The 12,172-nt window shown below is 48.7% G+C and overlaps 3 protein-coding genes across 3 annotated transcripts; 1 reads left to right on the forward strand and 2 right to left on the reverse strand.

Moving 5' to 3' along the window:
* Positions 1-65: 65 nt before the first annotated feature.
* Positions 66-2,064, reverse strand: EDB91DRAFT_1255759 (uncharacterized protein; the record flags this gene model as incomplete). Its single annotated transcript, XM_041324035.1, has 8 exons — positions 66-332; positions 442-573; positions 616-849; positions 908-1,193; positions 1,251-1,413; positions 1,488-1,710; positions 1,763-1,867; positions 1,921-2,064. 8 exons carry the CDS (start codon positions 2,062-2,064, stop codon positions 66-68), a joined length of 1,554 nt encoding a protein of 517 aa, XP_041169917.1.
* Positions 2,065-3,216: 1,152 nt separating this feature from the next.
* On the reverse strand, positions 3,217-5,457 carry EDB91DRAFT_183203 (uncharacterized protein). The gene is made up of 5 exons (XM_041326349.1): positions 4,747-5,457; positions 4,346-4,693; positions 4,070-4,285; positions 3,837-4,012; positions 3,217-3,773 (listed from the first exon to the last, which is right to left on the reverse strand). Exons 1-5 carry the CDS (start codon positions 5,083-5,085, stop codon positions 3,368-3,370), a joined length of 1,485 nt encoding a protein of 494 aa, XP_041169918.1. The 5' UTR covers positions 5,086-5,457; the 3' UTR covers positions 3,217-3,367.
* Positions 5,458-9,183: 3,726 nt separating this feature from the next.
* On the forward strand, positions 9,184-12,058 carry EDB91DRAFT_1063585 (OPT oligopeptide transporter protein-domain-containing protein; the record flags this gene model as incomplete). Its single annotated transcript, XM_041314625.1, has 13 exons — positions 9,184-9,218; positions 9,282-9,428; positions 9,477-9,997; positions 10,046-10,287; positions 10,342-10,710; positions 10,768-10,872; positions 10,931-10,999; positions 11,057-11,162; positions 11,220-11,370; positions 11,428-11,735; positions 11,789-11,829; positions 11,881-11,935; positions 11,997-12,058. The coding sequence occupies 13 exons, from the start codon at positions 9,184-9,186 to the stop codon at positions 12,056-12,058; spliced, it is 2,211 nt and encodes a 736-aa protein (XP_041169919.1).
* Positions 12,059-12,172: the final 114 nt, after the last annotated feature.

Raw genomic sequence — 12,172 nt, forward strand, 5'->3', positions numbered from 1 at the left:
GAGGTAAATGCAAGGACTTTGGTTTAGCAAGTGGAAATTGTCACGAGAAAGCCGCTACATACCTTTCAACCATGCAAATAGATTTCAACGTTGAGATAGGATGGAACAAAAAAATACTCTCCTCCCCGAGAGTTGATGAAGAATTCCTGAGGAATTCCTGGGGGAGATTGTACTCCCCTGTAAGAAGGTACCGCAAAGCCCGAGACCTCCAGTTCTGTTTGATTACCTTCAATAATAACCGTAACTGCCTTTCCAGGTGTCGCTTGGGGCATCGGTACAGTGGTGGAAGCTTTGAATTGGTTTGGGAGGTCCGCCAATGAGAGGATCTTGACCTGAGTTGAGAACAAACAAACTTAGCAATGTTCCTTCATATGAAGCCGCGCCATACCGTGATGTGCGGGGATCAGGGAAACGGCTGGGAAGAAGTCATTATTCGCATACCCAACCGTCTGACGGACGAATCCCGAATTTAAGTCCTGACTGGTAGCAAGTGAAAAGAAGACCACGCTTCAAGTCATCCGTTTCGCCAGACTGATTAGAGTTTTTCTCCGCAGTCGGTGACCTCCAGGATGTCTGGCATCAGCTGATATGACATGCAGCGATCAATTAATTTACCTCGCAGCCATATGGAAGACCAGCTCGAACAATTGATGAAGCCTCCAGGAACTTCTTGCTCAGGTAAGGATAGAGATCGCGGGGCGCAGTCTTCCGGGTGTGTGCGGTGAAAGGACAGATCATGTCTGTAGGCTCGTCCACACCAGGAACGGTGTAGTCGAAATTATTGTTTTCATTTTCATCGGTTGCCATCTTTGGGTCGTCACGGACGGGTGCCCTGGCGAGAGGTGCGCCCTGGAATCGTAAGGAACTTAAATTATGATGTTATGATTAAAATATTGATGATAATTACCGAAGGCCATCGGCCGACCATCCTGGCTCCCCAAAGCGCAGCACCTTCATCCGAACTAAGGGGCGGTTGGGCATGAACTTTCGGAACGAATTCTTTCCATCGCGGACCATTCTTCGCGAGATACTGGTTGAACTCTGGAACGAGCTGTTCTAGCTTTCGGAAAGCCATAAATGACCCATCCTTCACCCATGCCGGCCGTTTGCGAAGTGCTGGGTCGCCTTTGTAACCTGCGATGATGACGCCAGCATCCACTTGGATCTGCCCAGGTAATGGTGCGATGAGGTTCCTTAACGATGGAAGATTAGCTTGAAATTCGTTCTTGGTTTAGTATGATGGACCGTACCTGATAGCGGGTTGCGAGATGCCGTCCTTATAACCAAAATGCTCGTGCCCCTTGAACTTGCCTGGACGAGCCCGGCCATGTAGAATGTTGTTCTTTATGTACTCGATTGACGAGAGAAAGTGTAATATTGACTCCTGCGTACCAGCCTTGCATACAGATTGATCTGCAAGGTGCAAGATGCAAAAGCATAACTATGAGTGTCACTAGAAACAAGGGACCAACATTAATACAACCAACCGCTTCCAGCTATAGTGATGACACCATGGAGAGCACCAGCGTCTACATTCGCAGTCCCATTGACTGGATCAAAGTTGGGTTTATCGAAGATACTGTCCCACTGCATGCCGTCGCCAAGATACTCCTTGTTGTCACGCATGCAATAGACATCGAAGCGATCATCGCCCGTTTTGTCGGTGAGGCCAAGAACGTTCAGCCCCGCTCGGCTGAATGCTATCTGCTTCTGTACGACATTGACCCAGGTACCTGATTCCTTGGCCGCAGTGTATTGCTACTAAGTTATCGTACACTTGTTTGCCGTGAGTGGGCTCCCAGGATGCCAAATCCTTCTTGAATTGTGTGACGTCTCTGATCCTAAAGAAAATGAAGTCCTCTGCGACCTACTCCAGTGTTCAGGTTCTGCGAACATTACAGAATCGTATGATACCCTTACCTTCGGGAAAAGATAGATTATGTCTCCTTGCACGTTCTCTGGGTTAGGAACATCTGGAGGTGAAGACGGTGGTAGAACTAGAGGTACAAGTCCGCGACGCTTGAAGTGAGAGAAGGTATTGTGTGAGCGCTCAACATCGGTCATGGTGAGTAAGAATAATTGCTCGTGGAACAATGCAGATTGAATGGTTGGCTGTTACTCTTTCTTCAAGTTATATCTGCAGTTCATCAGTGACGGCACAGAAGGCATGATACCGGGCTATCTGTATCTCGAGCATCCGAGAGTGGTCCCGTGAGTAGCCTGATCAGTAACATCTTCCATGCAGACTGTCATTGACCTAAGAGTCGGAAAGATCCATGCCCAATGATTGTTCGATAGAACTTGGATAGAACGTTAACCGTCCGTAATGTTGCCCATTCTCCCCTTGACCCCGCATTAGACGATGACGGGGATATTAATCAACGTTTGCGACCCTGTCTGACACGTAAATGGGGTGCAGACAGTAGCCCATTTGTAATCCTGATTAGTACTTCCTCTCCGCCCGATCCAAGAGGGTTGGTGTACCGGGAAGATGGAGCATGCCCGGATCAACGCAAAGTGCCGTGCCACATTGAGGTGATTTGCTCAAGGGACTCGGGAGGATTCCAAAATGTGCACCACGTCCGAAGTCAGAGCAAGGTCAGACTCTCCGTGAATGGCACAAACTTAGGAATCCGAATGGCAAAGGGGAATAGAGCGAATATTAATGACGGCCATTGGTCAGCCTCGTTTTATGATTCTACAGTTATGGACGAACCTGAACGAACTGCATTAAGCAAGCAACTACTTGAAATGCCAACGGAAAACTCGAGGAGATCTAAAGTTTCATATGCATATAACCCTGTTATCACTCGGATCTTACTCGTTTACAGGCAGGAGAGTTTTATGTGCCGTTGTTGTCAGTCGGATCTTAGTACTTACTCGCTTCCCGCGACCCCAGCTTTGGACTTGAATATTACGCGGATATCACAAAAAAGCCCTAGAAAACCGTATCATAGTAAGTCCTACTCAGTCGGAGAGGCAAGAATGTGCGTCTGTGATACATGTCAGCTTGCTACGTTCATTGCTGACTGTTTTGATGATGGGAACACGAACCCTCGTCCCTAGTCAGTGTCAATGAGCCTTGAGAGTCAAGACTCGAGCAGCCTGTCTTGGACGCAAGAACAGCTTCGATGGCTGGTGGCGACTCCCCATGCCAAGCTGTTACCATTAATGCATACATCGTGTCATACTGCTTGTGAAACTGTAACCCATGCTTCTGGGAGATCACAGAAACTGTCTTATCATATACTACTTCTTGAAACACGAGTAAGATGTTGAACGTCGAGCCTCTGATATTACAATGAAACGAGCTGTCTTCCTAGGGTCTAACTAGAAACAGGACTCTCGATGACAAGCACAGCGTGCTTCACAAGATCAACCTCGCAGGTGATAGCGTCGTTGATACTTGAACAAAGCCGATTTCACCCCCACTATGCTCAGCCCCAACCCAGCGAACAGAACCTTGAATGTGCCCCCTGCTGCGAGATATAGTGATGTGACGTTGACGCCCTTCGCCAGCAGGATCCTCGACTTCATGCTGCTCAAGAGAGGGCCCGATGATTGAGGATCCTACAGAGAAAGAGCCCTCGAATGCGCTGTGCAGGCTTACGGTCGCAGGAGCATTCCGGGTGCTTGCCTTACTGTTGAGCCAGGAATCAACTGGCGAGTCGACATAAGTGAGGGCAAGTGGCGCGTTCGTGGTCTGTGCATCGACTGTGAATTCTCCGGCAGATCCTGAGGCAGTAGTTAAAGATACACGTGCATCAAGGGGTCTAGATGATATAACGAGGAATCGTTTAGTGAATCAAGGAATGAAAAGGAGCATGGGTACACACGCGTTTGTGGTTGTCATGACCAATTCAGATGGATTTTCATCTTCGTTATGGGACAGATCAATAACTGCGTCAATGGCGATGTTGGTAGTGATGAGTTTGAGAGACGAATTCGATCGGAAGTGTCCTTTAATGACCCCGTTGGCAGTGGTAAAAATTCCTGTCTCGGCTGCTACAGACTAAGTATACAGATTTCAGCGCTAAATACTCAAAATTCTAAATGACATAGCACTAACCTGGACATTGATCGGTAGATGCAAAGTGTTCAACGAAATACTACCAAAGAAAACGGTGTCCGACAAAGCTGCAACCTCGTGGCGAAAAAGGGGCGCAGAGGTTTCCAAATTCTTAATATAGAGAACATCCCCGCTGGCGCCGGCGGGTAGAGTCACTGTGACATCAAACACGAGTTGATCTTTGTTATCCTGCGCAGGGATACGGATCTTCGGGGTCTAGGATTACCGATGGAATATTAGTTACGGCATAGCATGGTGTTTAAGAATAAAACTTGCATAGATGCTGATTCCATTCTCATTTTCCTGGCGCTTGACGTGACAAATATTTGCACGATCAAGGGCCTCTTCTTTATGGTATGCAGCGCGGACGCGTACGATGACAGTATCCGAGGCCTCATGGGACTGCTCCACGGTGAGAGTGCCGTATTGGAAGGCACCCCGAGAGAGGAAATACAGGGCCTCAGAGTCAACAGGAAGGGTAAAATGTGACTCGCTGCCAGAAGGGAACTGGTGTGCCCATGGTGGTATGTCATAGTATGCATCCCAATCTGCACTACTGATGCACTTGAGAACTTCCCCGTCGCCGGGATCAGGGTAACCAGGTTCACTTGAGTTTGTCAGAAACTTCAGCGCACGTAAGTTGGTTTCTAGTGATGAGGAACAAAGAAAGATACAACCTCATAGTAGGCGGAAAATTTACGCGCGATATCGAATCCCGGGTGGGTAAATACGACTAAGAGTAGCCAGCCCACAATGCCGATTCCACAGACCTTCAAAAGCCTAACTGCGATAGACTGGCGCGGCTGCTCCACAGATTGACAATCGCAAGCCTGGTAGTTGACGGTGGTGGCCTGCATTGACCCGAAGTTGCCATCTTCAAGTTGCAAAACCTTTTTCATGTCTCCGTTCATGCTGGTCAGGCGGCGCTTGTATGTCCGAGAAAACGAGGAAACCCAGCGTGTGCATGCCTGCAGATATACCGCAGTAGAGCTGGGCGTCAATGTCAAACGCTCCATGTCAAACGCGCTGCGCCCGCAGCCATGCAGCGCGGTCTGTCTGATGTGCTCGGAACCAGTCACGTACTTAGCCTACCAATAGGCCAATGGCTTACTTAGCATCTCAGATTGACGCTGATAACTTATTTTTCGTTTGGCACTTGAACCCCAGATCAAAAGTTTACCTGTTTCATGGTCGCGTCAGAATTACAGCTAGATGATGGTCACGGCATACCTGCTGTATTATCGTCAAGAGGCTCAGGCTATTGCGGGAAGGCGTCGGTCCCGAGTGCGAGCACGTGCCACGTGGGACATGCCGGCGGGATGTCACCTACTGCACTGGTAAGATCAATCAGTCAACGTTCAACCGGTTATCGAATTCCTAACCGTGACCCCGTGAGCTCTGGTTCTCGGCGGATTTCCACTTTTCACCTTCAATGTTTGTTTTGTTAATGCGCTGTAGAATTCAACTCGCTTCCCATTGTCGACTGCTCAAGCGACGACGACGACGACGTAGACACCAATGTCACATTGGCCAGTCCGTTCTGATGCCGCTTTCTATCTTCTAAACTCTATCATCTAGGACGTACACGGCTTATGACTTTGACAGTTACATCATTCCCTCAAACTTGTATCCTCTCAGTGACTGTCGATGCTATTTGTGTTCTCGCCCCTCACACCTCTCACTCGAATCTGTCCAGCAAGTTCAAAAGAAGGTTCTCCGGTGACCCGGTGTATGTCTTATAAAGCATGTTTCCTTGACGAATGCAAGCGGCTGTTCCCGAGTTTCAAGTTGCCACCATCAGATGGATGATAACGTTCGCCCAAAGGTTCAAAGTGACCCAGGCACTGACACCTACCCCATACCTATTGACTCTCGGCCCCCACAAACATCTCAGGCACAACGGAACTATTGTGGCTTCACTCGACGCCCTTTGGCCTAATATGTTGCCGAATTTCTGTCTGTTTCGGTTTCCTCGGACAACATGCATACATAGCCGAACCCTGGGGAACCACATCTGCGTTCCTGGCTCAGGTGCGTAGTGAAACAGGCACCTGGCCCCTTATTTACTACCGTCGGGCAGGTCACGAGCACGAACACGGGGGATGTCACTAGAAATCAGGGGTGTAACGTTTACAGCGGCGATGACATCGATGAAGGCTGGTCGAGGCATGCCGCCTGTTTACGCGAAATGCCATTGGATCTGTGTCCGAGAAGTCAATTTTCCAATACTGCGCGCACAATCTCCTTGACTGTGACGGTACTCAGGTCTGAGGAGGTGGATAAGTGGACATAGAAACCTTCCACGTGGCACCGCTGCGATAATAAGTTGCGCTCGCTGGCCTAAATTGGCCATGATGATGCCGTACCGAAGCGTAGTACCGACAGTGGACGGAGACTGTTACCCAGCTACAATACCGCAGTCGTGCGCATCGCTCTCTTCCTCTTCTGGTCACGCAGCACTTTGTCCGCAAAGAAATCGATCCATTCGAATTCCTTTCGTGGTGAGAGCCTATCTTTGACGTCTTGAGCTGTGACTCACGCAATACATAAGGATACATATTTTTGGATCCTCCCAGTCCCTTGCTTCCTTTGGGTCAGTTGCCTCGGGGCAACGCTCGCGGGAAGACATATTTGGAAATTATGATTCTACGATAAGGGAGGGATATACGGTGGGATCGGCCTAATGGGCCTCTTAAATCGCGGTCAGAAGAGCCGGAATGTGCTTGCAAAGGCATACACCTGAGACATGGTCAGAAAAGTTTTATGGGTAGATGCAATACATATCCCGAGACATATTTATGAATGTATTGATGTATTGATGTCGAATATGTCCCCTAATTTGAGCAGCGTCTGTTGCGGACTCTTATTTGGCTGTGTCTCAGGTGATAGTGCGTTGTGTTCCTCTTCTTTCTAGCGCTGAGATTTGGCTTCCCAATGCGGTGCACATGCCTTTCGCGACTGTATATGTTTCGTGTGCTCATTTAGTCACCTTCAGTCTTGCGAAACATACCGTCGATGAAGGATCACCTGTGCTCGTTCACTCCCTCAAGAATGATGCGCCAAATAATTGAGTGAGAGTCACCAAGCGTCTATTTCCATCTCTCGTAACCCACTAAAATGGGAAAGAGTGATATCAGTAAGTAACATCAATCACGCGTGAACTCACCGGTTCTAGCCTATCGAGAGTGACGGAATTATGTTCAGTGGCGAAAGCCATTTACGGCGGTGTCTGGTATGGTGCATCCGGGCTGGGGGTCATCTCCGGGGACCATTTTGTAATTAGCCGCAGCGTTTAGATTGGGGTAGGCCAGAGCAGGGCAGTTGCAATTTATATTAGATGGCTCGGACCAACGTAGTTAGGAGTCCAGGACGCCTATCACGACCTTTGAGCGGGTGTATATATGTAGCCGCCAGTAGTATGATACTGCACCACTGTGCCGTGCACGACGAGTCTGCACGAGTTCTCCTAAAGCGAGGTGTGCTATGCATTTCACAGATAAGCAGTGACCGAGGATGTGTAGTAGACGAGGACTGACTTGGAGTGATGACAAGATGAACTTCGGTTGTGACTGTTTACCATCAGCTCAAATTCTTGCGGGTGTCCTTTGGGCAAGTAAATTGGTAATAATGATAGTCTGACGAGTCTTGTGTTTTTGCAATAATTGACTTGGGCTAACCGACTAATCGCCGAACAAGCGTCTCACGAGCCCCGGTACATACGGGTTGTAGATCGTCGTGAAATGACAAGTAGCACGAGTAGCTATGGCGGTAAAGTGTAAAAGTATGACTGGTAGCGGCGACTACATGATCTAGTAGTAGCGTGGTGTTGGGGAGTTGTGAAGTGTAAGTATAGCTGTACCACGGAGGGAGCCAGGCACACGAATACTGTCAAATGAAACGTTGCTGAAAATGACGGTGGGTGCAGCATGTGGATGCCCTGGCGTGCCTCAGGGCTAGCGGCAAGATAGAAATGAGGGAGTTGATCGAGAGGCTGCGTCGCCAGGATAAAGAAAACGAGCAAGAACTTCAAAAAACTGCAGGGCCTCGTCCTAAGTAGTAAATACTAGTTTAACATACAGAAGTTATTGGTAGATTGGGCGGCCGGATACCGGCCTCGATAACCAAATTTAGGGTGGGAATACCAAAAAAGGTAATTAGTATGGGTGAAAATAAACAAAAATAATATAATCAGGAACTGGGAAGGTTGATGTGCCTGAGAAATGTGATTGGTTTAGTGATGATCCTCTAGTAGTTCTAGTCCTCCCACCGCACCAAGTCCTTTCCCTCCGGTCCCTTCCCTTTTCCTATACCCTCATATCCCCCCCCCTCCCGTCGTCTTGCTCATCGTCGTTCACGACGTCGAGCAAACTATTCGACGACGTTCACAAGATACCCTCATTGGCGTTCTCAAAGGTTGTACTTACAGGAACATCTTCTTAATCATGTCCGGCAGACCAACATCTTCAGCTGGAGGTTCTCGCCCGTTCACAGCTTCAGCTTTTCGTTCACATTCAGCCCGTCCTTCAACCTCCGCAGGAGCATTTGACAGTGACCGTCAGTATACCTATGATAATGCTTATATTGAAGAAGAAGAGGAAGAGGAAAGCGACACCGAGGACCTATTTGCATTTCTCCCTCCTTCAACTGCAGACCAACAGCGCGATGTCGCGAACCAGCGTGCCCTTGATTTTTCTCGAATATCACCAGACTACACCCATGTCTTCGCGAACGCCGTGCCATCAGACACCCCCCCGCTTGTATATCCGTCGCCGACCTTTGATCCATACGCTCGTTTCTCTACTGAAACAGCCGGCTCTTCTCGTCATTTTCCTGTACCCGTATCTCAGGTGCCGGTAGAAAGTCCACCATCCACCGCGTCAAATCAAGGCGCCAGCGACCCGTATCGCATGCGTCGGCTAAGCACCGCCCTCACTAGTACAACGAATACTCACCCTTCGAGAACTAGTGCCCCGAGTTCTCAGGGAATACGCGTCAATCTTCCCTCCAGCCCACCTGAGAAGCACGTCGAGGAGGACCTCCGTAACAGTTCACGGAGGATACGGCATCCATCATCAACACTTGGGGATTCGACAACTCTGAGCATTACACCTAGTATGTTGGAGCAAGACAGTCGCGATGGTTCAATAAAGTAAGTTTTTCGTTTCTCTAGGGCGAATAGCTTAACAGTCTGTATTTTGGTGTCGTGATATAGGATGGAATTTGATTTTGACGCTGTGAATGAAGAAGACAGTCCATTTCCCGAAGTTCGGGCATCTGTATCGAACATTGATGACCCAGAAATGCCCGCTATGACATTGCGGATGTGGGTAATCGGTCTGGTTCTCTGTATGACGGCTAGGTGAGTTCATCATAGCAGTGTCATTACTCGTAGTCTCATGGTTCTCAGCGCAATGAATCTATTCTTTAACTTCCGGCAACCTGCCCCCGGTGTCTCTCCCCTTGCCCTTTTGCTCGTGTGTTATCCAATTGGAAAATTCTGCGCTTTCGTCCTACCAATCACGACTTATCGTCTCCCATGGTATCTTGGTCGTCACGAGTTTTCCCTCAATCCTGGACCATGGAACATTAAGGAGCATGTTTTGGTCTACATTATGGCAAACGTTGCTATTAGCGCACCTTACGCTATCAACGCCATCGTGGTCACTCAACTCAACTACGGCGTTCAAGTGGATTACTGGTTCAGTGTACTCCTGGTTCTTGCAACTCAACTCACAGGATTTGGTCTTGCGGGCATGTGCAGACGCTTTTTGGTTTGGCCTGCGAGCATGGTTTGGCCACAGAATTTGGTGACGTGTACTTTATTGAACACACTCCACGCGGAGGACGACGAAGAGCCAGGATCGATTACACGATACAGATACTTCCTTCTCGTGCTTGGTGGCGCATTCTTCTTCTATTTCATTCCTGGTAAGAGTGACTTCATACCCAATTGGCTTGACTTTGATGAGTTTTTAGGCTACCTTTTCAGTGCTCTCTCGGTGTTTTCTTGGATGTGTTGGATAATGCCGGATAACATCCCAGTTAATCAACTATTTGGCGTCGACTCAGGCTTGGGTATGACCATAGTGACGTTCGACTGGTCACAGATCTCGTGGATAGGAAGTCCGTTGATGTATCCATGGTGGGCTGAAGTTCACATCTTCTTTGGCTTCGTTCTTTTCTTCTGGATCATCACACCGATCATGTACTACACCAACGTAAGTCCCCCCCAGCCCCGAGCCTTCTGTCGTTCGTTTCTGACTTTGTCACAGACGTGGAATCTGGCCTACTTCCCATTGAACGACAGTAATCCATACGATCGCTACGGTAACGTCTACAATGTGTCGGCTGTATTGGATGCCAACAATCGGTTCAATCTCACGGCCTACCAGAACTACTCTCCATTATATCTTCCCGCGACTTATGCGATGACCTACATGCTTGCATTCGCCCTATCGACATGCGTACTCGTGCACACAGTCCTTTATCATGGTCGAAGTTTATGGAACGGGATGAAGAAGATTCGCGTCGAGCAGGATGATATCCACGCGAAGCTTATGCGCAACTACCCTGAGGTGCCAGACTGGTGGTATGTCGTGTGTTTCATCGCCTTTTTCCTCCTCATGGTAGTAGTCGTGGAGGTAAGCTCACTCCCCCCCTTTGCATGTTGGCCAATTTTGTTCATCGGCTGTCGGCAGGTGTGGCACACGTCAGTACCTGTGTGGGCCTTGCTGTTGTCCTTGGCATTGCCAATTCTATATGTCATGCCGTCTGGGTTCATTTACGCGATGACTGGGCAAGGGGTATGTGTGGTTTCGCACTGCATTCGAGAATAGCAATGCTCACGTCCGATCTTTACAGATCACGTTGAATCTGCTTGCGCAGATCATCCCAGGGACTTTGATAGCGGGTAACCCTGTGGCGAACATGGTGTGTGGTCACACTGCATTGCAAGGAATTTGACGTAGTGATCCGAATCTTTCACAGATCTTTAAGGCATACTCCATTCAGACATTGACGGAGGCTACTTCATTCGTACAGGATCTCAAGCTTGGTCATTACATAAAGGTCCCTCCACGAGCCACGTTCATTGGTAAGCGGTGCTTCTTTGATCGTCACTTGATCCATTGACCAAGGGCTTTTCCTGCAGTGCAATTCGTGGGCACCCTGTTGGCATCATTCATTCAGATCGGTGTCAAGCAGTGGATGTTCGATAATATCCCGGACATCTGCACCCCAGACCAACCCAGTTTCTTGACGTGTCCACACAACCAAGTGTATTACACTGCATCTGCAGTCTGGTACGTCTGTCTCTTACTCCATTTGCTGTGTCTTTTCTTAATTGTGCATGCGTGCAGGGGTATCATCGGACCCACGCGGCAGTTCGGAAAAGGAGCACTCTACTATCCGGAGTTGTATGCCATCGTCGTCGGCACTTTCCTACCCATTCCTTTCTGGCTGTGGCAGCGGCGGTACCCGAACTCGTGGGTCAAGTTTGTGAGCACGCCTGTCGTGTTGAACGGTGTCTCGTATATACCGCCTGCGGCTGGCATCAACTATTCTGCCTGGTTTGCAGTCGGGTTTGTATTCCAATATCTAATACGGAAGCGGAACTTTGCATGGTGGAGCAAATTTAACTATGTGACTAGCGCAGCTTTGGATACCGGTATGTGACCGCCTTGCATTCCTTGATTTTTATTGGCTAATGGCGCACTATAGGCACAGTTTTGTCATTGATTGTAATATTTTTCACGTTAGATGTACGTTTGCATTCTGTTCTTCATGGCTGACATTCATTAATCATTGTTCAGTTCCCAAAAGGTGGCCTCTACATCAATTGGTGGGGAAACACCGTCTACACGAAGAGTGCGTCCTTGTGCCAGTCTGATCGATCTGTCCGTACTAAGTTGCATTTTTCTCTTACCAGCCGCGGATTGGAACCGTCTGGCACTCAAGCCCATCCCATCAAGCGGTGTCCCTTTAGATTAATGTATTTAGCAATCTGCAACAATATGACTTCATCTAGGAATCAATGCAAACAGTGGATATGTGATTGGTGCTTGACGTCGATCTCAGTAATGGATCAGTGGGCGATGTCACAGG

Source organism: Suillus paluster (genome assembly GCF_016628075.1).
Source record: "Suillus paluster strain FC165 chromosome Unknown EDB91scaffold_154, whole genome shotgun sequence".
In the NCBI taxonomy this organism is placed as follows: Eukaryota; Fungi; Basidiomycota; class Agaricomycetes; order Boletales; family Suillaceae; genus Suillus; species Suillus paluster.

Bases quoted from the DNA above. Each gene is read 5' to 3' on its own strand.
- EDB91DRAFT_183203 (XM_041326349.1), bottom strand. From the start codon at position 5,085: ATGGAGCGTTTGACATTGACGCCCAGCTCTACTGCGGTATATCTGCAG. The intron at 4,286-4,345 runs GCAAGTTTTATT...CGGTAATCCTAG, and splicing joins AGAATGGAATCAGCATCTAT to ACCCCGAAGATCCGTATCCC. The intron at 3,774-3,836 runs GTGTGTACCCAT...TATATCATCTAG, and splicing joins GTCATGACAACCACAAACGC to ACCCCTTGATGCACGTGTAT.